At 40.3% G+C, this 27025-nt stretch overlaps 1 protein-coding gene across 1 annotated transcript in view; it reads right to left on the bottom strand.

Moving 5' to 3' along the window:
• Nucleotides 1-19284, bottom strand: part of LOC125467299 (protein QNR-71) — a 42856-nt gene extending 23572 nt beyond the window's left edge. Inside the window, exons 1-5 of the mRNA XM_048562965.2 lie at nt 19117-19284; nt 9467-9619; nt 6044-6187; nt 2002-2172; nt 1759-1923 (exon numbers count right to left, since the gene is read on the bottom strand). Of these exons, the coding sequence (XP_048418922.2) occupies nt 1759-1923; nt 2002-2172; nt 6044-6187; nt 9467-9619; nt 19117-19189 (706 nt within the window). The 5' untranslated portion in view covers nt 19190-19284. The remainder of the gene's footprint in view (nt 1-1758; nt 1924-2001; nt 2173-6043; nt 6188-9466; nt 9620-19116) is intronic.
• Between the last annotated feature and the right edge of the window lie 7741 nt (nt 19285-27025).

Here is a 27025-nt window from a genome sequence, read left to right as displayed (position 1 = left end):
TGGCACAGTGTATAAGTTCCACATATAATAGAATGAGACCAATTGTATCCTTATGAAGCAAGATTCAAGTTTGGCTCATAAATGACAAGTAACATTTGAGACAGGCAAAGATCATCTCCTACAACAGAGAATCTGAACAGCCCTCCTCAATATTCAACACGAGTTACCATTGTTAATTTACCTATCGTCAATATCCTTTGGGGAGAAGGAAGAATGGTTGCGGCAGTGCCGTAGCTGATCAGAAACACAACTAATGCTAGTCATACTACCACAGTGGCTACAAGATTAGCTCCAAGGCTAGGAATTCTGCAGCTCTTAACTCATCTCCTGGTTCTCCAAAGACTTTCAATCATCCACAGAGTACGTCAGGAGTGTGATGAAAAACTCCTAACATGGCTTGGAGGAGTTCAGCTTGAATATTCAAGAACTTTGATACAGTCCAGGGCAAGGCAGCCCACTTGATAAGAATCCAATATGCCATTCCTTCCAAACCTGGCATACTGTGGTAGCAATGCATACCATCTGCAAAAATATTGCAGAAATTTACCAAGATTCTGTCAACAGCATTTTCCAAATTCACAACCACTATCATCTAGAAGAACAAGAGCAGCAGACTCACAGGAGTATCAGTTTTGAAGAACAGGCACTAGGTCTGAAATGTTAACTCTGATTTCACTCCAGAGATGCTGCCAGACACACTGCATTTTTCTAGCAATTTCTGTTTCTGTTCAGAGGAACATGATCCCTGACTTGGAATGATATTATTGTTCCTTCATTTACGGTTGCTAAATGAATATTTTAGAAAAGCTTCTTTCCTTGAATCTTTGTAGAATGTGCTTACACCATACGGTCTGCAGTTGTTCAAAAAGCCAGCTCATCACCAATTAGGATTGGTGATAAATTTGGTCTTATCAATGATACCCACATTCCATGAACAAGTAATAAAAGGAGTTGCCAATTCACTGTCACAAATTTCATACTACTGTCTAGGTGTAAAAGTATTTAAACCATTGAATCTACTTCATTATTCTAGGACACCATGGTTTGTCTTCAATGTCACCTTCACCTTTCCCAACAACACAAATTTCCAAAGCTTCCTTTGGCATTCAAAAATGTATCAATTTCTATCTTAAACATTCTCAACAGCATAGCATCCACAGCCATTTGGGTACAGATTTCCAAACATTCACAACCCTTTGAAATGAGAAAAAAAGTCCTGATCTCAGTTCTAAATGACTGATCCATATTCTGAGACTTCATCCCTAGTTCTAGGCCCATCAGTCAGTAGAAATATCCTTCCAGCATGTACCCTATTAAATTCCTTAAGAGTTTAAAATGAGTCAATGAAATCTTCCAAACTCTAGGAAATATTAGCCTGCTCAAATTTGATCTCTCCTCATTGGACAGTCCTTTCTCCCAAAGAATCAGGTGAGTGAATTTTTGTTGCATTCTCTATTCAGCAGGTCTATCCATTCTTGGATAAGGAGACTAAAACTGCACATCATATGGCCCCGTACCATAGTTTTCAGCTTTTTCATAATTATCACACAAGGCCTTACACATTTTACAAACTTTATGAATTTAATTAACACACACTAATGTGAATCCTCACAATTAGTGCCTTAATTTTATAAAATTGCTACAATTTTTTAAACAAATCTCATGAGAATGAATACCAGACTGTTTCAATTTTTGTCATGGTACCAAAACTGTGGAAACTATTGATTAATAGGTAGATTATCCCAAACACAACCTCACCTGTAACCGTGTATGGATCATTTGCTGTTGCAATTGGAATGTATTTTTTCCTATGATGATCTCTTCGATAGACAGACACAACCATCATATGATCACCGATTGTGATGTTGGTTGTATTGATAGAGAGGGTCATACTGGAATGCCCAATATTTTGATAGTATTGGCCTATATTTGAAAGAGATATGGTCAGCAAAGTCTGTAAAGGGACCTCTTCACATTTGAAGGAAATCTTAGTGTACTTACCTTGTGTGTGCCAAACATACACAAAGTTCTTATGCCACCAATCCATTTGTCTAGGAAAAGGATGGCCATCTGGGAAGATGTATTTGGTAAACTTGGTGCAGTTAAACCAACCACACTCACCAATCCAGGAACTCCAGTCATATACATATTGACCAGGAAAGAATGAAGATGCTAGAAAGTAAACACTGGCATTAGTGACTGATATGGGAATCATATGTAGAAATGTATGTTCTCCTTCCGATAAATTATCATGATTTGAAGGTACTACTGAATATATGCAATGGAATACATGATTTTAAAATTGTCATTACATCAGATCAGAAACAAAATAACAGATTGGAAGAATGTTTTATACATCGGAATTATGTGGTACATTTGGTGAGTGGATTAACACCCTGCTAAATTGCCATAATTCATTCATAAATAATATCCTAAGCAAAGTGAAGGCTGCCCAGTGATGACTACAACATATTCAAAATTAGGTCTACCTGATTCATTATGTCCATAGTACATTATTCCTAGACACTGTACATCTAACCAATAAATAATATGGAGATAACCAAATTAAAGTACATACTAATCTGCAAAATTGTATAATGTTCAATATACTCCTTACATAGACACCATTGATCATCTTACTTGCTGCAGTCCCATACTTAGGAGTTGGATATGCTGTTGGATAGAGTTCTCCCACTTTTAAAGAGCCAACTGGATCTTTCAAGTTTGACTGAAGTATTACTTGCCAACATAGGAGATGCCGCAATTGACAATAGTTAACCTGATTCATGGATCCATGCGGTGTGAGAACTGAATGGCAAGTCACCAAGATGGCTGTTGTCATGAGACAAGCTCCTCAAGCTGTTCTCATGGCAAACCTATTACTGTAATTTCAGCAAACCTTTTACTGTAATCATAGCAAACCTATTACAGTAATCATAGGGTAAAATCTGTTCATAAACAACATTTTCTCATGAATTTCAGCATTAAAACAACTGTCTTCATTACTTCAGTCTGTATCAGCTGCTTAAATGATGTTCAAGGTCTGTCAACTCATATTAATCCTATCTTAGTTTGACTGAAAATGTAAGTCTTTTACATCACATAACATATCGGCATCATTTAATTCAATATGTCTGTCTAGGGGAATGTTATACTAAAATTATTTGTAACAAAAGCTACTCCAATTGCCTTCTGACTGCATAAGCCTTTGCAGTGCACTCCTCTGTCTCTGTGAGACTGCCAGGGAGAGGTCAGACTGACCCCACTATAACAGTGCCACTGAAACCTGAGACAGCAGACTGAGTCCCCTGTGTCCATATCACTGACCCTGTAGATAAGATATTAAGCCCATTGAGCCTGCTTTACAGCTCCTGCACAGTGAGTCCTCTTGCCCAGTTATGACAGAACTCCAGGCAGTCCCAATTTGGCTTGTAAACACTGAGTCTTTTTATTTTCACATTTCTCTTTGATGTTTATGGACTGAAATAAGAAATAATTGTCCTGATGCCAGTGTTTTAAAGGATTTCCAAGTGTTTTGCCAAGCAGGTAAACTGTCTCTCATGGGATGTATTGTCGGGCAGCAGTTTGGAACAAGCAGGAATTGAAGTGGCTGCAGATGAGCTGGAGCTGAGTGGCTGTGTACAGATATTGCTGGGTGGGAACAACAAATGGATTGGTCTGTGCACAGCCTTTTATCAGGTACCAGCCGTGCGACTGTTTATCATCCGCACTGTCAGAGTGTCAATATTAAGGGTATGCTACACTGTTAGACAGTCTATGATGAGCTAGTGATGCACTGTACGACATTCCCTCAATTCTTATCCCATTACAATGAGGCACCGCATTAGTATGGCCCTCTGACAAAGTCGCGCAGCCTCAGAACTGATCCACTGAGAATGAATCTTTCCCTGTGTACTGACCCTCAGAGCGCTACTCGACCACAGCACTGACACTCTAATCCTGTAGCACTGTCTCAGTTCTGACCCCTTGACAAGTAGGTACCAGCTCAATATTGACACTCAATTTGACTCAGCAACTTTAAGGCATTTAAATGATCATTGGATAAACATATGGGTGATAACGGAATAGTGTATGCTAGATGGGTTTAAGATTGGTTTCGCAGGTCGGCGCAACATCGAGGGCCGAAGGCCTGTACTGCGCTGTAATGTTCTATGTTCTAATATCAAAATGGAGTATGAAAAAAATGTATTTATGATTTTCATTTCAAATATTGACTTTTTCCCTCATGACTTGAGGATGTAGCTAAGGACGTTGAGATCTTGCACCCAAATACGTGCTGATGCGTTGCTTAGTCAACACATCAAGGTTATCCTTATCATGATCCCGGCATCCAGCTGCTTACTAGATTCATAGTTGGAAGATTGCTCCTTTAAGATGCAGCATTTAGGATCACAGGGGAAACCACTGCTGAAAATTAATTAATTATGTCTCAATAGACAACGTACTCACATGTTCCAGGGAGAAGGGGAAAGAAAGTGACAGAAAGGGAAACAATGGAAGAATCATCTATCCTCGCTAGTGGTGTGTTTAGAGACACATAGACATTTTATCATGTGGAAAAATGGCAGTTAAACACACACAGTAGTGTTCAAGGCAGCAACATCCATGATTGACCATCCTGCTTGCCATCAACTGAGGTACTCAGACAATTAAATACACTTTTAAGAGCCTCACCTTCAATGGCTATAGGGGAAAGGGGTTCCTGGGAGGTTTCTTTCCCTGGGTGGGCATGGGGGGAAAGCAGAATACCCACAGCCACCCCATTGGGCACGCTGCCCTTCATGCAACCCTGATACAGTGAAACCCTTCCTGCCATCACCTACCTGCAGCTGGGTCATTCTGTGACTCCATTGGCTGTTGGTCTGATAATGTTGAGAAACAGTTGCTGGTCTTTGATTAGTCTGGTAGGAAGGACCTCCCCTGGAGTCCTGATCCCCAGGAAAGGGCCATCAGCTGTCTCTCAACTGCCTGAAAGGCTTACAATTTGGTGGGCATTCTCCAAATAAGGCAACATGGATTTCATGCCATATTTCCAGCCAGCAGACAAAAGCTCTAACACATCTGCAAGACTTCACCAATAGGAACAGGAGTAGGCCTCTAACCCCTCTGGCCTCTTCTACAATTCAATGAGATTATGATTGATCTGCATTTTAACTCCACATTTCTGCCTTTCCCCAATAATTTCTTAATATCTTTGATAGATTGTTGCTAACCAATCTCTGTAATTATCATATGATTGCCTAGATGTTTAGTTTCATTTTAATTACTTTTAATTAGTCTGCCATTACCTGTTTTAATATTCTGTTCTTCTTAACAATGGGTATTATATTAGTTACTTCCCAGTGGCATTGTTCAGTTGATTTCCTTTATTTAACAATGTAGCAAAACCAACCTATGGTCAATTTCTCTTGTCCAGAAGTCAACAATTGTAGCTGAAGGGGATCTGTAGTTGTGGCTGAGTGGTTAAGGAAATTCACTGAGGCTGGTAAAAGTTTAGACCTCTTCCATAAATGGCAACTGATACCAGCAATGACCCAGCCTTTAAAGATGCTTTCCAGTTGAGCCATCTATTCTTACCTACAGGTTGCCTTCTTCATGGAAGTGAGACACAAGGCCTTACACAGCAGTGCCTTGGCCTCACTATTGGAAAGCAGAACCCGACGGTCATCATTTTTTAAGTTGTGATCAGAGATAATGGGAACTGCAGATGCTGGAGAATCCAAGATAACAAAGTGTGAAGCTGGATGAGCACAGCAGGGCAAGCAGCATCTCAGGAGCACTGAGATGCTGCAGATGCTGCTCAGTGAGCACTCTCCTGAGATGCTGCTTGGCCTGCTGTGTTCATCCAGCTTCAAACTTTGTTATCATTTCTTGTGTCCAATTATGGGCATCCTTCAATTTCTATCCTTCTCAAATTATGCATAATGGTACAAATGGATTGTTCAAGTGATTGAATGCACTGAATTTAATCAATTGAAGTTTATTCTATATATCACGTATACACATGCACATAATGGTTTACCATTTTTGCAGTTTATATCGTAAACGACGTCACCATTATCATCCTCTTTTTGACATCTAGGTAATTTAAGCACCACGTTAAAGGTTACATTCGCCCTAACCAGTGTAGGCCCATCATTGCTCAAGTGGGCCACGATCTTTCCTCCTGAAAGAGAAAACCAATAAATTGAAAAAGGAAACCAGAGATATCGTTCAAGCTACAAAATGATAACAGAGACTACAAAGTGAATTTCAAGGAATGTATTCATGTCCAATAGTGAATGCAGGAAACCTTCTCACACAGCCTCCCAGGGAAAATTAAAACATTTTTGAATTAATTACAAACATTAGCATCACTATATTATTCTGGCTAGTACGGAAGCTCAGTAGTTATCACTGCTGCCTCACAGCGCCAGGGGCATGAGTTCAGTTCCACCATTGGGTGACCGTCTGTAGGGAGTTTGCACATTCTCCCTGTGTCTGTGTGGATTTCCTCTGAGTGTTCTGGTTTCCTCTCAGTCCAAAGATGTGCTAAATTGCCATAGTGCTCAGGGATGTGCAGGTCAGGTAGGTTAGCCATGGGTTACAGGGATAGGGGGTGTGGGACTGGGTGGGATGCTCTTTGGAGGTTTGGTGTGGACTCGATGGGCCAAATGCCCGTTTCCACACTGTAGGGATTCTACAATTCTAGCTTATAATGCAAGGGACATTACATGTTCCATGTTCAAAGATAAATCAAATTTCAACATTAATGGTTAGTAAGTCAGAATTTTCAGTTTATTCGGTTTTATTAAAACCAAGAGGACTATTACTAATTTAATTATTCCTGTCTTTGAAGAACAAAGACCTATTTTAGCATGCTGATACAATCCTGTGAACCTAAGAATTCAGGGAAAGAATTGATCGTTGTTGTAGAAAATAGAGCAAAGTTTCAAATTTTGTATATTTGGTGCCCCAATGAAGTCTGAAAAATGTGCAATTCCATACTGGTCCTGTATAAGTGTCAGGTGATTTTGCATATGCTAATAGTGACTTTCTAATTCCTCTCACATGACATCTGAGAAATTAAACTATTTCATGCTGTTCCTCATTAAAGTTTCTCTGCATGAATGAAACACATGAACTAGCTGCTTTGATTTTTCAAAAATGGACAACCAAGAGAAGGGATTACATTTTTGAAATGTTGCCCAAGACCCAATTTCAAGCCAGTGTCAGCCATCCTGGAAGGAGCCTCATTGCATACATAATGTTGATTCCTGGCCTAAAAATGGGCTAGGATGAATTTCTCTTAGAATTTTGCAAATCATAAAACAGTCATATAAACTGGATATTTTTCCAATATAACAATTTAACCAATTGTTTGATTATTAATCCAATGAGATTAATAACATATTGTTGATCAGTGATTTAAGTTAATGATTTAGTATTGTGCCTGCAAAATTTATTGCATAAGCTGAAATATGTTTCATTGTGTTTGTTCATTTTTTCTTGAAGTGTGGACACCCTTTAAAATTTCTGTGTGCAACGGCATGTATGCAGTAACTTAACAGAGCTGACTTCAGTAGGACTTACATAGAAGTCCTCATGTTGCTACCAGCTAAGGGTTTAGACAGAACACTGAATATTTGGTACTCACTAGACCTCCAGTTCAGATAATGAAGGCTCTATAAAACATAGATTAAGCATCTGAACACTTGACATCCATAAGGCACAGTGACTCATCAGCAGCTGCAAAACTGAATTAAACTACAATCTGTAACATCATAGCCTGGCACATCATTCACTTTTTCACCACCATCAGGCCATGGTATCAACCTTGGCTCAATGAAGAGTGCAAGATGACATGAAAGGAGAAGCATAGGCATAGCTAAAAAAAAATCATGTAAATTCAGGTCTACACATGTAGTAGGCAGCGGAAGTAGCATGCAATAGACATGGCAAAGCAATCCCACAATGAAAAGATGATATTAAACTCTGCAGACCTGCTGCATTGGTCATGAAATGTATTGGGAATTTAAACAACTAACAAAGGGAGGAGACACCATGATTATCCCCCCCAACCCCAAACTCAACTATGTGGTAGCCCAGTATTAGAGTACAGAAGATAAAAATGAAACATGTAAAACCACCCCAAATAGAATTGCTAAGGAGACAATTCCTCTCAGTTTCCTCCTCAAGTTCCAGCATCACACATGATATTCTTCAGCCAATTCAGTTTACTTCATGTGATATCAAGAAATTGGATACTGCAAAAGATTTGGGCTCTGAAAACACCACAACTGAAATGCTGTAGTCCTGTGCTCCAGAACTAGCTATATTCCTGATCAAGCCATTCTAACATAACTACAGAACTGCATCTATCCAACAATGTAGGAAATTGTCCATGCTTGTCTTTATAAAAAATGAACATATCTAATCTTGTCAATTATCATGCTGTCAATCTACTATCAATCTTGAGAGACATGGTGGTAGATGTCATTGACAGTGGCTTCAAGACGCAGTGACTCATCAATAAGCTGCACAGAGATGCTCAATTTACACTAAGCTCCAGACCTCTTTACTGATTTGGTCCAAGCATGGACAAGCAGATAAATTTTAGACGTGAAGTAAGAGTGATAGCTCTTGATATCACGGTAGTGCTTGATCAGAAATGGCATCAAAGGAGCCCTCACAAAATTGAAGCTAATGGGAATCAGGGAAAACTCTCCATTGATTGGAGTCATACCTTGAACAAGGGGAAAGCGGTTGTACTTTTGTAGACTAATCACTTCAGCCTTAGAACATTGCGGTATTCTTCAGGAAGCCTGCATTCAATTTCAGCCTGCTTCATCAATGACCTTCCTTCCACCCTAAGGTCAAAAGTGGAGATGTTCTTTGAAAAGTGCATAGTGCCTTTTGCAATTCTTCAGATACTGAAGCAATCCAGGCCATATGCAGCAAGACCTAGACAACAATCAGGCTTGGTCTGACAAGTAGCACATAATATTCACATCATACAGTGTTATGTAGTGACGATCTCAAATAGGAGAGAATCTGTCCATCCTCCCCTGATGATTAGTAGCATTATCATTACTGAAACTTCTACCATCAACAATCTGGAGTTATCACTGTCCAGAAACTTAACTGAACCAACAATGTGCTGTAGGTACATGTATTGTGCTGTTAGGAAGGGAATCCCAGGATTTTAACCCATTGACAGTGTATAGGTGTACCAAAAGCCCATTGACTACAGCAGTGCAAGAGGCTGTTAACTTCAAACTTCTTAAGGCCAATTAAGGTGATCAACCAATGCTAGCCTTTCTAGTAACACCCGCATCCCATGAATAAATTTAAGCATTCTCTTTTAATTAGAGACAAGTCAAAGACCACCTGGGCCAGAACTCTTGAGCAGAAGGAAGGCCTTCAATACAAAAGCTCAACTAAAAATTTCCTTCTGGTTTTTCACCTTTCCAGCAGTTTTTCCATCGGATGTCATTTCTCTTCCAAATGGGATAAAGTTTCTCATTCCAGACATTAATGTCAGGGTGCCATCCGGCAAGGTGACCAGGAAGCCGTGAAAATGATAATTTGCTGCCACCAGCGAACACATCTTGGAAGCCTGAAAACACAAATGCAGCTAGTCACCAACTAAGATGCGAAATAAGTTTGTCTTAAATTGTCACCATAGTTAAACAATTGTCATGTGTGTGTAACATATAAATCCCATGGCTACATAGTTCAAATATGTGAAACTTCTATGAATGCACTCCATTCTTTGACTGCGCAACAATTTTCCAGTCTTTTTACGACTGAAGCAAAATGTAATTAGAATTATAGAACTATAGACTGTAGAGCATTAAAGGAGACTATTTAGCCATTTGTGTTCATGTCAGTTTTCTAGAAGAGGAGCTATTAGTCCCACTCTCCTGCTCTTGTTTCCCTGCATCTTTATTCCCTTCAAGACTCTATCCAGTTCCCTTTTGAAAGCCATGATTTAATCTGCTTCTAGCACACTCTCAGGTAATGCATCCCCAATCCTAATCACACATTGCATCATGTCATGTTTCTTCTTTTGCAACTCAACTTAAATTTTCTCCGGATTCTCAGCCTATTCATTTCCATCCTCCTTCTCCTCCAATTGGTCACAGTTTCTTTTCCCAAAAATATACTTTAATCATGAAACATATGGAGATACATTACACAATACATATTTTACACTGCATTTCTTTCGATACGTTATCGGGTATTTTGGGGTACTTCACTACACCTCCTACTACAGGTTATATTTGCAATGTACATTTACATTTCATGTCAAATGGTTTTAGCTGCATATAGCCCAAGTGGCTTTACAATCCCTCAGCAGATCTTGGAAGGAGACCTTAGCCATGGTCTTTCCGCACTGGGCCTATGGAGCAGCTGGCCTAAGCTTGAGTGCTTCCCCAAATTTAGCATCCAACACTGGACCCTTAAATATTTCTTCATTATTAGTAGGAGACTGATATTGTGCCTGGTTCCATGAAAACCCACATACATCAACTGCCCCCCTTAAGCTGCCTTTCTTCATGTGGGAATCAAGTGTTATGAGCACGTGAGAAAAGGAAATTATAACAAATATCTTTATTTCTTTTTAGCACACAGGTATCACCTTTCAATTTAAACTCATTTAACTAGGTGTACAAGGTAATGAGAGGCATGGATAGAGTCGATAGCCAGAGACTTTTCCCCAGGGCAGGATTGACTGCCATGAGGGGTCATAGTTTTAGGGTGTTAGGAGGAAGGTATAGAGGAGACGTCAGAGGGAGGTTCTTCACCCAGAGAGTTGTGACCGCATGGAATAGTTTAACAGTGGTAGTCGTGGAAGCGGAGTCATTAGTGACATTTAAGCGACTGCTGGACATGCACATGGACAGCAGTGAATTGAGGGGAATGTAGGTTAGGTTATTTTATTTTTGGATTAGGATTATTCCATGGCACAACATCGTGGGCCGAAGGGCCTGTACTGTGCCGTACCTTTCTATGTTCTATGTTCTAGACCGAAATTAAGGTGTCATTTATGAGGTTTTCGCGATTGGAAGAAAAAAACATTTTAATCTAAACCACAAATAATAATAAAACATGACATCAAACTCTCACAAACCTGGGTAATAAATTTCAATGAAGACAGGTGGAAGGTGTCCAGGTTAAACAAAAAGATAAGAACAAATGTGCTTTAGCAGTTCTTAGATTCCTTGAGTTATGAGAGTGAAACCTGAGTCTGTGACTGTTTTGCTGTTTTCTTGTTTCTCACCAGTGGTGAAACTGTACAATTCAGTTCTGAGTGAATGGCTGCCTTTAACATGCCATTTATTTTGAGAGATGTTTGGGCAAAGTGTGAGTGAGAGAGATGTGAGGGAAAGCAAACCTCCCTGATCTATTGTTATGAATCAATTTTCAGCTCTCTTTGCTCTGCCAGCAAACAACTGATGTATGGTTCATTTGTACATTCCTGAGTGTGGCTCTGTTGTCTTTCCAAGCTGAGTACTGCTTTTTCTGTGGCGTTGCCTCCACACTGAGACAGTTAAAAACAATCCTAGACATCACCGTCACTGAGACTAAGCCTCAGCATGTTAGAGCGCCACCAAGTGTTAACACTTGGTATAACATGCACTTGATCTCAGCCAAAAGACGGAGAAGCGATAATACTCCACAGGCATCATTTATCTACCATTATGTGTACCTATCATGCAAGTGTGAGTTAAACAAGAGGTACAAATTCTTTAATGCTAACTTAGTTGTTATAACTGTCTTTGGATAAAGTGGTAATTTCAGTGCAGATGAGTTTTGTTCATTTCAAACTGTTTTTATAAGGCTTTCTTAATTTGTGATCAAGTGATAATGGCAGCCATTTTCAGTCAGTATTTATCTAATTTTAGAAATCACTTACGAGTATTAAAATTAGATGATAGATATTGAATATTAACAGGTCATGTCTGCCATTATCCTAATACCTTTTCTCCACTAGGAACGGATATAAATAATATTTCTCCTTTTGTTTGCAACAAGCATTCCACTATCAGGTGAAAACTGGGGCAATTACACATACATTCTGAATTTATATTTTGTCTTAACCAGGTTCAAAACCTGCTTTAGGACCAGCAGTTAGATTTGCTCACTGGACTGTGTCACATTGCAAAGTCTTAACTTTTCACATCCCAGTTCTACAATCCATGTACTGGATCCAAGCATTTTAACAGTCTTTATTTCTAGGAATCTCAGGTAAAGAGGATCATCCCTAAGGGGCATCTAGACAATCTCTTCCACAAAGGTGATATCCTCACTGGCTGCTGTGGGATACTCCAGGGATGGTGTGCTGCCTTTAGGAAGTAAGATAGAGGCTCCTTCTTGAGGCTCTGCGGTGATGGTTGGCAGTGTGCCACTAGCAGCTGGTCAGCATGCCATTGTCCCACAGTCTCATCCTGCGTCTGAACCATGTGTATATGGGAGAGAGAGAGAGAGAGTCTAGGCCCGAAACGTCAGCTTTTGTGCTCCTAAAATGCTGCTTGGCCTGCTGTGTTCATCCAGCCTCACATTTTATTACCATGTGTATATGGGACCTGTTTGCGCCAGGACCATGACAGGTTAGTTGTGTTGTAGATCCAGGCCAGTACTTGGTCACATGTCTATAATAGCATGAGGTGTGGTGTGTTTTGGTACACGGTCAGTGACCTCTCCCCTTTTAATGCTTTCAATGAGTGCTTTAAACAATTACATGAATCTTTCCACAAGACCACTGGCTGAAGTATGATAGGGTACCATCTAAATGTGCCTAATGCCATTACGTTTCATGTAGTCAGTAAATTCCTGTGGGAGAAACTGAGGGCTGTGTTACTGACAACTTGCTCCAGGTTATCAAACCTCACAAACATTTCGCCCACTTTTGCAATTCTGCAGAAGTGGACTTCATTACCATCGCCTCGAACCATGTAGAATTAGCATCAACTACCACCAGCAGTAAAGGAACCAGCAAAATCAATGTGAACACATTGCCATGGCCTCCTGAGCCATTCCTAGGGTATAATGGTGACAATGGTGGTGCATTTCAGGTTTTGCCACAAGCCTGGCACAAGCTAGCTTTTTAAATTTGGGTATCCAAATTCTGCTATCATAAGTAGCATTGGGGGAGCTCTCTCATCCTCACCATTCCTGGATGGCCCTGGTGCAACTGCTCAAGTGCCTTGTATCTTAAGTTCAGAGGGATCATCATATACAACACCATCGCTCGGTTCGCAATAAACAACTGCACCTCCCAGTCGCAAACCATTTCCACTCCCCCTTCTCTTGTGTTGCCATCACAGACACATTGCTCTGGTTGGGAGGACAGATTCTTCAGCCCACTCTCTTGCCCTCCACTTGAGGGCAGGGGCAGTCTGGACTAGACACCTGCATTTGTGTGTTGTTCTGACTGCCTGTATTTTAAATGGTATAAGCCCACCACTGTAGGACCCACCACTGAAGCTGACTGGTCACCATTGACGGAATCCCAGTGTATGGGCCATGATGGACATGAGAGGGCAATAGTCCATTAGCAGAATGAAATGGTGGCCAATAAGTAGTAGTACAATTTCTTAACATTGATAATGATAATGAAGGTTGGGTGGAGGGTACCTCAGTGGTCTGGTGCCACAGTTGTACCATCACCGTTACATACGCTTCAAAGGGTATACCGCCTGCTCTGTGTCCTGAGGGAGACGTTGGAAAGGTTTAGATTTCCCTCAGTCAGTAGCTTTTATTAAATGAAAAGCAAGAGAACTGCGGATGCTGTAAATCAGGAACAGAAACAAAGTTGCTGGAAAAGCTCAGCAGGTCTGGCAGCATCTGTGAAGGCAAAAACAGAGTTAACGTTTCAGTTCCGGTTCTGAGTAAAATCTTTACTGCATTTACTGCTGAGGAACACAGATATTGCCAATTTATCTACAATTCTATTTGCTGTAATATAATGACCAAATCTTGCAGTGCAGGTCTTCTGAATCTGATTCAAACGCCCTGGTGGCACCAAATTGGTTCGCTATTTTATTTTCCAATTTGGGTTTTGCAACCATGTCCTTTTAACTTTCAAAACCTTCTTAAACTTCCTCTGGTCTTTTTGTGCTTTCTTTTATTGCTAATTGTCTAGTTCTAGCCCTTCTAATTTCTTTGGGATCTGCCTTGACGCTTTCTGACGCTTTCTGACGCTTCTGGCTGGATTTCAGCCCTATTTTAATTCAAGCTACCTTCCCTGAGCCACCCCATGGGTTTTATGACCCAAGTAGGGCTCCCAAACCTCCCTCAGTTTCCAGCTTATTTTCTAATTCCTGCTGATCCGAATGACCTTCTGGAGTCACTGAAACCCTCATAGGTTTTGGTGTCCTCCTGTAGAGTTTCCTCTGCTGATTCCCAGCCTTTCTGCCACCTGCTGCAAGCCAGTTTTCCCACCCTCTTTGAGGTGCCTTTGCTGTTTGAATACATTTCATTCCAGCCAATTTTTTTTCAATTGCATGGAAAATAACCACCGCTGGCAAATTTGGGTCTACCACACTGTTGCCAGGCCCATAACAATTTTGCTGTCTAAGCCAGCTTTAACCTAAGTTATTCTTTCCCAGGAGAAAACCAAAAAATTGAACCTGCTATTATTTTGGAATTCGACAGACTTACTAAATCCTGCTTGTTTTTCCCCTTTGCAACTTCAGATTACAAATTTTAGACTTCAACAGGCCAATTTTGGGTGACTCCATTGTGAATAGACAATCACAATTTTGAGGTCCCTGGGTTGAACAGGACTAATACAAACCTAATGCTGCTTACCAGGATAAGGATCGTGGCCACCAGCAAGACAAGTGAGGGTGCAGGGGGGTTTGGGGGGGATGGAGGGTCCAGAATGCATTTTCCAACATTAGTTTTGTGGAGTCTGAAAGAGCAATCCGCTCTGCTCCACTGGCATTATTCAATGTTTGTCTTGACTGGGCCTCTTTGACTCTATTGCCTATAGACCTGGTCATGCTTTAAAGCACTAGAGGTTCTGGGACATTTGCTTGTATATTAAAAAAACAGGTACTACCTGAATAGGGTGGATCATATGAACAAGCATCAAGGTACCATTCAATTTGTCACTGACTTCTTCACTACATAATGCGGTGCTGAGTTAGCAGCCTCAATTTTGCAGGTGAAGCCCATTCATGAAAGTGAGGCACCTTACTTCTGGGAATGCCTCATGCCTCTCTATTTGGGGGAAAAAAGTGCACCTGAGACTTCCTTCATCCCAATTTCAAGACTGATAGCTTTCACACTGTTGTTCTCAAACGAATAATAGTCTGAATAGATTGTGCAAGTAATTGAAGCCATTGAAACTGATCCCTTGAGTTTTGTTCTATGTGACGAATATATTGTATCTGTAAATATTTCAGTTTACATTAATTCCACTTAGTTCCATATCTGAACAGGGTGATTTGAAATCTTGCTGAATCGTATTCAGCAATCTCACCCACATGTTAGAATCTCTCTCTAATTCAACAATATACGTGAAGGCTTCAGGAATGGGGCTAGAAATTAAGGTTGTATAATGTCAAATGTTGAGTCCAACATCATTAGAGTAAATCAACACTGTTCTCTTCATCTAGCTCCCACAACTAAGCAACTGTTCATGATGTTTAATTCACTTCTAATTTCTGCAACTTACTACATTATTAATCCTACTTGAAAATTGCAGCATCAATACGCCCACCGTGAGAAGAAATTTATTAATGCTTAGAATAGGGAAACAAAGTTACAGATGTTTCTGCCAGTGGTCTGATAAACAGGTACGTCCTCTCAGTAACTAGAAATGACTATCAAATCTTCAATAAAGAACCATGAGCTTATAAAACATGATTGAGTTAAAAATCATGAGATAAAATCCAACTATGCAAAAGAAAAAGCTTTAATCATATGCATGTGATTGTCAGATGACTGAACATCTACAGGATTTTAGCAGTGAAATGTTAGCACTGTAAATGTGACCAATTGCAAAAGTTTAACAATGTTTGGAACTGCAGAAGTAGTTATGAAGTGTTTGTTATTTTTTGTAAGTTACAAATTGAGGTTATCAAAAGCTATGATCTGACTCAGTTCTGAAGTTCCAATGTTTGAATTTATCTATCTACCACACCAAGAAATTTTGAAACAAGTTCTTCAGCAAACTTATGTAAAAATTGTGTATTGCCACAGCAACCCACTCTCCTTAGGAGGTGGAAGAAACCAGTACAATTCCTTACTAAGTGGATGAATCAGATTTGTAACAAAAACATGCAGTTCGATCCCTGTTCCAGCTGGATGTGGGGCCTGCCTCCTTGTCCCACCCTTGGCGGAGGCCATAGCTCTGTGTGTCAGGTCGGCCTTCAGACAAAGTATTCAAGAAGTGGAAGATTACTGTGGAGTATCAGAGAAGAGCTCTGTCCATTTACACTCAAAACTCTTGAATACATTGTGACTAATTAGCTTTGTACTCAAATTAGCCTTTAATTGTTCACCTCAATTTTTTGAAAATTGCACTGAACTGAAAAATAAACTACGATAAATGTGTTTCAGAGGTAGTAGGAACTGCAGATGCTGGAGAATCTGAGATAACAAGGTGTAGAGCTGGATGAACATAGCAGGCCAAGCACCAGAGGAGCAGGAAAGCTGACGTTTCGGGCCTAGACCCTTCTTCAGAAATTCCAATGTTTGAATTTAGCTATCGACCACACCACTTCTTGGTGTGGTGTGGTAGATAGATAAATTCAAACATTGGAAATATACTTCATCTCTATCCCTTTAAAGTTTCAGTGTGCACAGAGATTGTAAGTTTGGCTTAATATATTTGCTCATCCTCTATGACAGCACTTAATCTACGAGAGACAGTGTCCTGAATGCCATTTCACTCCATGAAAAGCTTCTACATAGGAACTATGTGAAAACATCACTGATTTCATACTCTCACCCATTTGGTGAATACATGTGCTGAAGAATATGTACCAAGCCAACACCTGGCATATTCCCTGGGCATTACCTTTAGGCTCGATGTCCTTCATATTACAGTGCAATGCCATAGCTGAAGTTCTCAAAATTAAGGTCGGGGGTCCTTGACATAGAAGACTATCTGCAGCCAAAGACTCATTACTTGAGAGAGATGAGCAATGATTGGCAATTGCAATATCTCACATCTTTAGGTTTTATGAAGATTTGGCTCTCCTCTCACATGGGTGTGACATGAAAAGGTCTTATAGTGAAAATAATACACGGTAAGCATTGTGATAGGACAAGTGAGGTCTACTCAGCAACATGCATATTTCAGAGCTTTCGAGAGGGAAAAGAATAGAACAAAGAATTACATTTATATAGCACCTTTCAGCACCTCACAGGGCTTCTCCAGGCCCTTAAAGGAATTAAATACTTTTAGGAGTCACTACCGTCACGTCAGAAGCATGGCAGCCAATTTGCACAGAGCAAGCACACTCATGCATCCTGAACAGATACAGGGACAGAACATGCTGGTGAAACCCAGTTGGTCTGGCAGCGTCCATGGAGAGAGAAACAGAATTCACATTTTGGGTTGGAGATTTCATGACCAGATGATCTGTTTCTTCTCCATGAAATTAGTTGAAGAATAAACACATTGGCTTTTTTTAATGCTCCCTCATGTATGTGGGCATTGCTGGTTGAACAGCATTTACTGCCTGTCCCTGGTTGCCCTTCAGAAGGTGGTAGTGAGCTGCCTTCTTGAGGGGCTGAGGTCCCCGTACTGTAGGTAAACCCACAGTGCCATGAGGAGGGAATGACAGGATTTTGTCCCAGCAACAGTGAAGGAATGGTGATATATTTCCAAGTCAGGATGGCCAGTGACTTGGAGGGGAACTAGCACATGGTGGTGTACTCATGTATCTGCTGCCCTTGTTCCTCTAGACAGAAGTGCTTGCAGATTTGGAAAGTGCTATCTAAAGATCTTTGCTGAATGAGCGACATATGTGCCCCCGCAAGAAGCTTCTTCTCAGGACACTGCAAAGGAGCCTGGCCCCATCTTACTGCCTGTGAATCCCAAAATCTGCAAGAGTACAAGCTGAAGAAGATGATGCAAGCACTCTAGGCCAGAAGGCTTGGAGACAGTTGCCAAAGTATTCCAAGTCAGTGGGGCCAAGCATGAAACAGGCTTGCACCACCTCTTCTGTGGAAACCAGACTTTCACCATGTAGTGAGTAGGAGAGGCAGGAGATCACATCATTAAAATTTCATTTACAGTGATAGAGTCATACAGCACAGAAACAAGCCTTTTGGTCCAATTCATCCATGGTGACTGAGTTTCCCAAAATAAAACAAAACTAGTCCCATCTGCCTGCATTTGGCCCATATCCCTCTAAATCTTTTCTGCTCATGTACCTGTCTAATGCCTTCTAAATGTTGTAATTGTACCTGCATCCACCACTTTCTCTGGTAGTTCATTCCACATACAAACCACACTCTATGTGATAAAGTTGTCTCTCAGGTCCCTTTTAAGTCTTTGCCCTCTCACCTTAAAATTAATTTTGTTTTTCTGAAGAAGGGTCTAGGCCCGAAACGTCAGGCTTCCGGCTCCTCTGATGCTGCTTGGCCGGCTGTGTTCGTCCAGCTCTACACCTTGTTATCTCAGATTCTCCAGCATCTGCAGTTCCTACTACCTCTTAAAATTATACTCACTAGTTTTATCTAAGGCGTCTCGCACTCTTAGGATAGAGTGCATTCAAACAGATCAGAATTTTGACATCTGAGCTTTGCTTTCGCCTTTTCATCAACCAAGATCATTTCAAACCCACATCGCAGCGAAAGCATGGCTGCAAATGCAAAAACTTCACCAGTTCTGCCGAAGACATATTACGGACTCAAAAAAAAATACTTCGCTTCTCTCCTCACAGACGCTGCCGAACTGCTAAGGTTCTCCAGCCTTTTTCACGTGACGCTATTGGGTTAATATCATTCACTTTGAAATACACAGTCTGCATTTTCTTGCAAATCTTTTCAGAGAAGAAATAAAAGAGCAATGTTTCAACGAAGCCCAATTCTGTTAACAAAAATCCTGCTGCTAAGCAATACATATTTTAAAAAAACACATCTTACGCCTGCGAGCAACCGTTTCGAAGATTATGACCAGGAAGACGGTTCCAAAGAGGACCAAGCCACAATCTCTCATGGTGACAAAGGATTAGCAGTTCCACCAGACTCCGAGAGTTGAGAGACTCATTTGCTCACTGCAGGGACTAACTTGTATTCCTCACACAAACCCATCCTAAGTCCCTCGCCAAATTCTCGTGAGCTGGTCATGTGCATTGTAATAAAAGCCACCTATTAAAAACGAAGATCTGCTCCCGCCCAGATCTTATGGCTCTGAGTCATCCCCTGGTGATCGGCATCAATCAGTTTATGATTTTAGGAGGGAAAAAAAAGTCTGGTGTTAGCACAGCTACAGCAGAGAATAAAGCAGAAACTGGGATCTGCTTTTTTGCACCAGGGCTGAGCAGCACTAGGCATTTCGCAAACCCCGAGGCATTTGTAAATGGGAATACGGAGAGGCAATATTCAGAGATTTGTTTTTAACTGTAGATGGGAAAACAGGGGGATGAAAGGAAACGTGGTACACGTTTTCTGGAGCTGATTTTGGACTGGAGCATTTGGCATCACGAGAAAAATAAGTTATAGTTCATAAATAATCAAAGGAATGATTTGTGAGCGGGATTACTTAAAACACTTCATCTAACAACTTTGGAGAAACAGCTTGGCCGTTTGGTTCATTTCACAATTGCATTGCAATTAAAGTTTGGGTTTGAAACCCCAACATTTCAATATACAGAATGCTACGAAACACTAGCTACTGTGTCAAATCCCCTGTGCGTGGTCGCGAAAAGGCATGTTTGTAATAGGTGATGTTATCGTTCAGGGTTTGGGAAGATTTCACCCGATGGACCAAGTTCCTGATTTTCAGAAAACTGCAAAAGAAAATTCCTGTGCTTTTTCCAGATACTATTTTGTTAAAGGATATATGTGTGGTGCATATGTCCCGTGAGCCTACTTTTTCTTTAATACCTAGATCAAAGGATAGTCATTTAAAAATCTCTTGTAATCCTTATCATAAATGAATTCCATACGGTGTGCCATGTTTCCTTACCTTTCAAACCATTTATAAAATGTTTCATTGGCATGAAGCATTCGAAACACTCAGGATCGTAAAAACAATATATGAATGCAATGTGTCTCTTTTCTATCTCTCTCTTTCTCACATCAATGCATGTTCTGTTCCACAGTAAAAGAAAGCAGAGTAGTTTTGAACTAAAAGGCAACAGTGGCACCATTGATCCAAACTGTCGTTAATACAGATAGATAGACCAAACGGAGGCACTGAAATACTTCAAAGGAAATAATTTCTCACTTTCTTAAAGTCTCTGTGTCTTTCTATTATCTGTTCCAATTAAGACCATAAGACATAGGAGCAGAAATTAGGCCATTCGGCTCATCGAGTCTGCTCCACATTCAGTCATGGCTGGTAAATTCCTCAATCCCATTGTCCCCGTAGCCCTTTATACCCTTGATAATCAAGAACCTTTCTTTAACCAGCCACCCTCCACTCACTGTCACTGACCTGACTGTCAGAATGTCTATTGCGTTTAAATCCCATACAGTGAAATTGGAAATGTATTTATAAGGAAAAGAAATTTGATCATAAATAAAATGTATTGGTAATCATCCTCATATGTTTAGTAATAGAGATCAGTTTCTATTAAATGCAAAAGTATTAAATTCTGCCCATTATTGAACAATTAATCTATAAAGCTTAGGCTATGCACCACAGAGTAATAGATTCTGACACATATTAATATTCCCTCAGCAAATCTGTTTCCTATTCTTAACTGCAGAAAGTAGAATTTGATACATTTTCCCATGACTGTAACATTAAAGAAAAAGCATTTTTTCACATGCTTCTTGTCTATGCTTTCTCTTTTATGGTTTTATCATAATCTGGTATCCAAAATTAGACTTTGTCTTCTTTTATTATACTACATAAATATATTGACTAACATTTGCAAAGCAAAACTGACAAAAATATTTTGTAGCCTTTCGGCCTCCACAACCAAAATTTCCCATTTATTCTTAGCAGCTCTCCTCTTGGTAACTATTCTTTTGATTTTTTTGGAATATTACAATAGCCTTACTATTTTCTTTTACTGTATTTGATATCTTTTTTCTTATTATTTCCTTTCAGCTGTTCTTACATTTCTCTACAAGTTCTAAACTCCCTATAATTTTCTTCCACTTTTTTCTAATCATCTATTACTCTCAGAGTAATTTAAACTTAATTTGAGTCTCTCTTCACCTCTGGAAATCTATTCATTGATGCAGCTATTTTTCAACTTGCAGCACAATATGTATTTTGTGCTCTATCTGTCTCCTTTGAAAACCCAACCTCTGAATCATATAATCTCTTCTGGGGATTATTAAATAGTTGCGCTTTAACAATCATTGTGGGTAAAAAGAAGAAGCGCATGATTGAATACCAGCTAAGGTTTCAACAAGGGAAAGTTGTGTTTCTTTCGGTTTGGAAAAACAAAATTGGGAATGATCAAATAACTTTGGAATGTGCACAGCCATGCTTTACTGCATTCTGTATTTTGTTTTTCTAGATTGATGTTCATTTGATTATCTGATATTTTAAAATATGTGTAAGTAGTTGCTTGGTGGAATCCTCATGAGAGAGTAATCACTTTCAGCTGACCAATAATACTATTTGGGTTGTGATAATGGGAACTGCAGACACTGGAGAATCCAAGATAATAAAATGTGAGGCTGGATGAACACAGCAGGCCCAGCAGCATCTCAGGAGCACAAAAGCTGACGTTTCGGGCCTAGACCCATCATTTGGGTTGCAGCTTTATTAAATTAATTCTTCAACTCTGGAGGGTGCATTAACCCTTTCTAATCCAATCACCAGAGCAGCCGATTACCAACTGGTTTTATCGTTTTCCACACTTTTACTTTACGGCATTCTTTATCCTTACTTGAATCGGATCAAGGGAGTAGCCAAAAGTTCTATTTCCTGGTCCAATTGCTTGAAACCATTCATTTAGGAAATATCGAGAAGCAAAGATTTCACAAACCTTCTTATTAGGAATCAATAAAAATGGAAACATTTTGGTGCAATTTTCAAAGGAATTGAAAATTGCACAAAAACTTTAGGGATAACTCTGGGAAACACTGGCCGAAAAATATCCCTCCACAAAAGGTCAATGTGTAGCCTGCACATGAAAATTGACAGTTAATAATCAAGTCAAATATGTGCGATGGCTTATTTATAGAAATTAATGGGGCACAACACCAAATTTATAGCACTGCTTCTAGCAGTGCTACAGGCTTACTGTGATCCCCCAGGGTCAGGCAAGAGCAAGCAACTGCCTGTTGAGTCAGCACTGTGTTTTACAAAGTTTTTTTAAAATTCATTTATGAGATGCAAGTGTCACTGACTTGACCAGCATTTCATACCCATTGAGAAGGTGCAGGTGAGCTGGCTTGTTAAACTGCTGCAGTCCAATTCTTTTTCTGGGACTATTAAGCAGTGAATACAAGAGAGTGGCTTGCTAGGCTATTTCAGAGGGCAGTTAAGAGGCATTCACATTGCTATGGGTCTGGTGTCTCATGTAGACCAGATCAAATAGGCACAGTAGTTTTCCATTCCAATGCGGCATTAGTGAACCAGACAGGTTTTTATGATAATCAACCCTTGCATTGTCCAAATTTGTAACCTTAACATCATATCAGTCTGTGCGTATCAAAGTAGGACAATTTCACTATTTTTAGGAACAAGCGGGAAGTGCACCTGAGTGTGCCACAAGGAGGTCATGGCATAATGGTATTGTCATTAGGTCAGTAAATCAGAGAGTCAGGCAATGTTCTGAGGATCTGAGCTTAACCTGACCACAGCAGATAGTGGAATTTTAATTCTATAAAAATTTTGAATTTAGAAGTCTAATGATAACCATGCCTAAGAATAGGCGATAAATGCTGACCAGTCACTGATAATCACATCTTATGAATGAATAAAACAAATTGTAAAACACACGCTGACAAAGCAGGTAGTTGCATGCTCCTAGTGATTCATGTGTTGCCTGATCTTGAATGGAGAAGTTTGAAATAGTAGGGTTGATCCAGCATTACTGTTGTTCAATGGACAAAGCAGTCTGAATTTGTTTTTATTTGAAAAATGTCCAAAATACCCTGTAGTGTTTTGAAAGCAAGTTACTGCATTTGACAGGCAGTCAAAGGCTGAAACATGTGTGAGGATTGCAATTGCATGGCTTCTGGCTCTGCACCTTGACAGCCAAATAGAACAGAGGCTGTGGAGAGGGAAATATCCACACTATGCCATCTTCCAAGTTGGATCTGAAGCATATTCTCATTGACAACAGCAGCAAGCTGTTCTAGCTAAGCCACATTGTGCACTCCACATCTGTTGCAGTGCTTCCCAAGCTTATTTCTGCTCTAACTCCATTTCACACTTGATAGGATTGCACAATTCACATTTAAAGACGGGGCAGAGGAGCCCTCACCCCATCCCCCTCTCTGATGAAGGGTCTAGGCCCGAAACGTCAGCTTTTGTGCTCCTGAGATGCTGCTTGGCCTGCTGTGTTCATCCAGCCTCACATTTTATTATCCTGGAACTCTGTGTCCATTGTGTTAGACCACACTCACAAACAAGGTATTGTGCATATTTAAAGAGGCCTTGCAGCAAATACGAGTCTGTCGGATCTGAGTGTCTATGCTTCAGCTGCTTTGGAGCTCATGATCCTAGTGGTGTCATGACTCACAGCTTGGGAACGGCAATTAATTGTGCATGCCTATTCAAAACTAACCTATGCATTGTGCTCATGGTTGTGCTTTTGCATGGGCTGACAATCAACGTTATTCTTGCCTCCAGGAGGTTGCAACTTATTTATGTCCAATGACTCATCATCTTGTGATTCCAACTTTATGTTACCCATCCAGGTAAATGCAGTTCAAGCCTGACCCCAACAAAACCCTAGATCTTCCTTATTATTGGGCTTCATGACTTCACTGGGGACTGATAATGCTGCTGGGATGAGAGAGCTGTCAGCAATTTGAGTCTCACCTTAAGACAATTGACAGCCCAAACAACCATTAGATTTCTGCAGGGTGATCTTGCAACGTGGATTCAGGCACCCCTGTTTTTCAGCAAGTGACAGGACATAGAACGTAGAACATAGAACAATACAGCACAGAACAGGCCGTTCGGCCCTCGATGTTGCGCTGACCTGTGAACTAATCTAAGCCCCTCCCCCTACACTGTCCCATCATTATCCATACGCCTATCCAAGGACTGTTTAAATGCCCCTAATGTGGCTGAGTTAACTACATTGGCAGACCATTGCTTTCATGTGAAATTCAGACCAAAGGCCATTAGCATTTCCTCCAATCCATTTTTTGATTTTCTAATCTGATTGAAATTGCTGTGGGAGAGCAAATGACTGGGATCCAGGGAAGTTATTTTAAAAAGCCTCGGAGTGCGACGGAAGGTAATTGTTCTGAAAGAGTAAATGCTGAAGTTGTATTGAACTCCACCCAATCTAACGAGGCCACACAGTGTCTCTGTGGATAGTCAGAATATTTTACATGAGATACCTATAGAGTTGGGCGTGTCACCCCTGCCTCTTGATAGTTTTAAGTATTTATGCCTTTGCCTATCCTAGTTAATGTAACCTATTGAACCTATTGCTTATATGCAATAAGCTCTATCTTATCATTTAGGAGATGCACCTCTTGTTAAGACTCACCAGCGGCTTGAGATTGTTAAGCGTCACCAGAGATAGAATGCAGCCTATATATCTGGTCAAAGCCTGTTTGCTGTTTGCATTTGTGCATTCACAGTTGTATGCACCAATGTCATTCTGGTGCTCTTCTCTGACTACTGCACCCTACAGGAAGACCAGAGGTGTGGACAGGGGGCAATGGAAATTGAACATAAGTCTGCTAGCAGTAGTAAACATTGAGGAACTTGAAATGGATTTCAAAGGTTGGAGAATTGTGAAGCCTGTGTTTGAGTCACCAAAATACTGGTGGGGTCAATCAGACAAGCATCAAGAGGTTCTTCTCCCTCAAAGGTGTTTAGAAGATCAGAGAGGAACAGGGATAAATGGGCCAAGTCCGAGAAAGTATGCAACATCTGCTCCGGCTGTATTTGATTTGGTTTAATGGCAAGGAGGACTATCAAGAGGTGAAAAGAAAGGAAGACTTGCTCTTAGCCTTAGAGACCTCTAAGATCATCCACCAGTGTAGTGTCCACTCAGTGGATCAAGATGAGACATACTCATTTTCCTTCTTTCAGATGGCAGACAGAAAGAGCTTTGTGATCAGTAGCCTGGAGGAAGAAGACAGCTCAGTAAGGTAATTGCAGCCTGACATTTTGGGATCAGAAAATCCTTTAAACTGAACTCTATGAAGGTGAAGCCCACAGACAGCACAACACTCCAGTCATTCCTGCCCTCTGTCACTGAGGTTTTAGACAACAGTAAGTGGGAGAGTCTGGATGAACCACTAACTCTGGATGAGCTGACAAAGGTTCTTGAGTTCTTTGAGAATAAAACTTCCAGAAGGGACAGCTTACCAGTCAAGTTGTATTCAAGACTGTGGAACTTGATTGGCCAGGACCTACCAGGGTGTATGATAGTATGATTCTGTCCAGGAGCATGTGGAATCTGTGAGGAAAGGCAGCGTCACCCACATCTACCAATAGAAGGGGGAAAGGATGATATTAGAAATGGACAGCCCATCTCACTGCTGAATGTAGACTACAAATTTCTGTCCAAAGTCTAGCATTTTAAGAGACGTCCTCAGCTCATACCTGATTTTGCTAGCATCTTCTTTAGGTTGATATGCTGTCATCAACCTTTCTTGTAATATTAATCTATGGGTTTTAATCATTAAATGGTGAAGTATTAATAACTAATAAGTCATTTGCAGAAGAGGCATGCGGAAGAGTAACATGAAGTAATTTATTACATCCTAAAATAACAGATAACATGAGCTTCAGGCTAGTAAACTATGATACACTTGGTAAGGGACTTCATATCTCCTAAGAGATACCAGGCTAACCTGAGCTACATGGTTGTTACCAGTAGGAGTATAACTAATAGCTGAATAGGTACATTAGGCAGCCAGAACTAACTCCTTCAAGACTGCCATATACCTCAGTGGGAAGAATAGGGGAGCAATTCATTTTAATACCTACCAATAACAGAATAGTCAGATAATTGGAAACGAGGAAAACTTGAAGTTGTGGTAATTCATTCTTTGCAAGTGAATGGGGTGTCTGTAGCTTCAGGCTTTGGAAAAATTTGCAGCTATATTTGGGAAGAAAATGTTTGGGATGCTACTGTAATGAGCTTTATGTCAACTGAATCATCCAATACTGAACATTTTCATTTCATAAAGATTTACATTTATGTGTTATCACATTGCAAAACATCTCACACTCTGTGAATTGCTTGAGGTGCAGAGAATGTGTTAGAGACAAACTTACAACCATTTAGTTGTGACCTTTCTAGACATTTGAAGCTTTATTTAGAGTGATGACTTTATTCTAGAAATATGTGCCAGTTATTATAACAAAAGCATTGTTGCTAACTTGTTGTCATATACAAATTTAAGTACCATTGTTTCAAGGAAGTGAATGCTTTCCTATAATGTTGCAAAGTTTAATAGAGCCACTGTATGGGTATCTCACAAAGACATCACTGAACTCGCACCCAGTTCATGCTTTCAAACCACTAATCTTTCTTGGCATAGTGCTTCCCACTCACCTGTTGACAAATGACTACTCAGTATCTCACTATTGTATCTGACTACTCAGTTCTGAGGAAGGGTCAATAGACCCAAAATGTTAACTCTGTTTTTTCCTTCACTGATGCTGCCAGACCTTCTGAGCTTTTCCAGCAACTTTGTTTTTGTTTCTGATTTACAGCATCCA

Source organism: Stegostoma tigrinum, chromosome 2 (genome assembly GCF_030684315.1).
Source record: "Stegostoma tigrinum isolate sSteTig4 chromosome 2, sSteTig4.hap1, whole genome shotgun sequence".
In the NCBI taxonomy this organism is placed as follows: domain Eukaryota; kingdom Metazoa; phylum Chordata; class Chondrichthyes; order Orectolobiformes; family Stegostomatidae; genus Stegostoma; species Stegostoma tigrinum.
The sequence above is the reverse complement of the archived record's forward strand: the minus strand, read 5'-3'. Positions and strand labels throughout refer to the sequence as shown.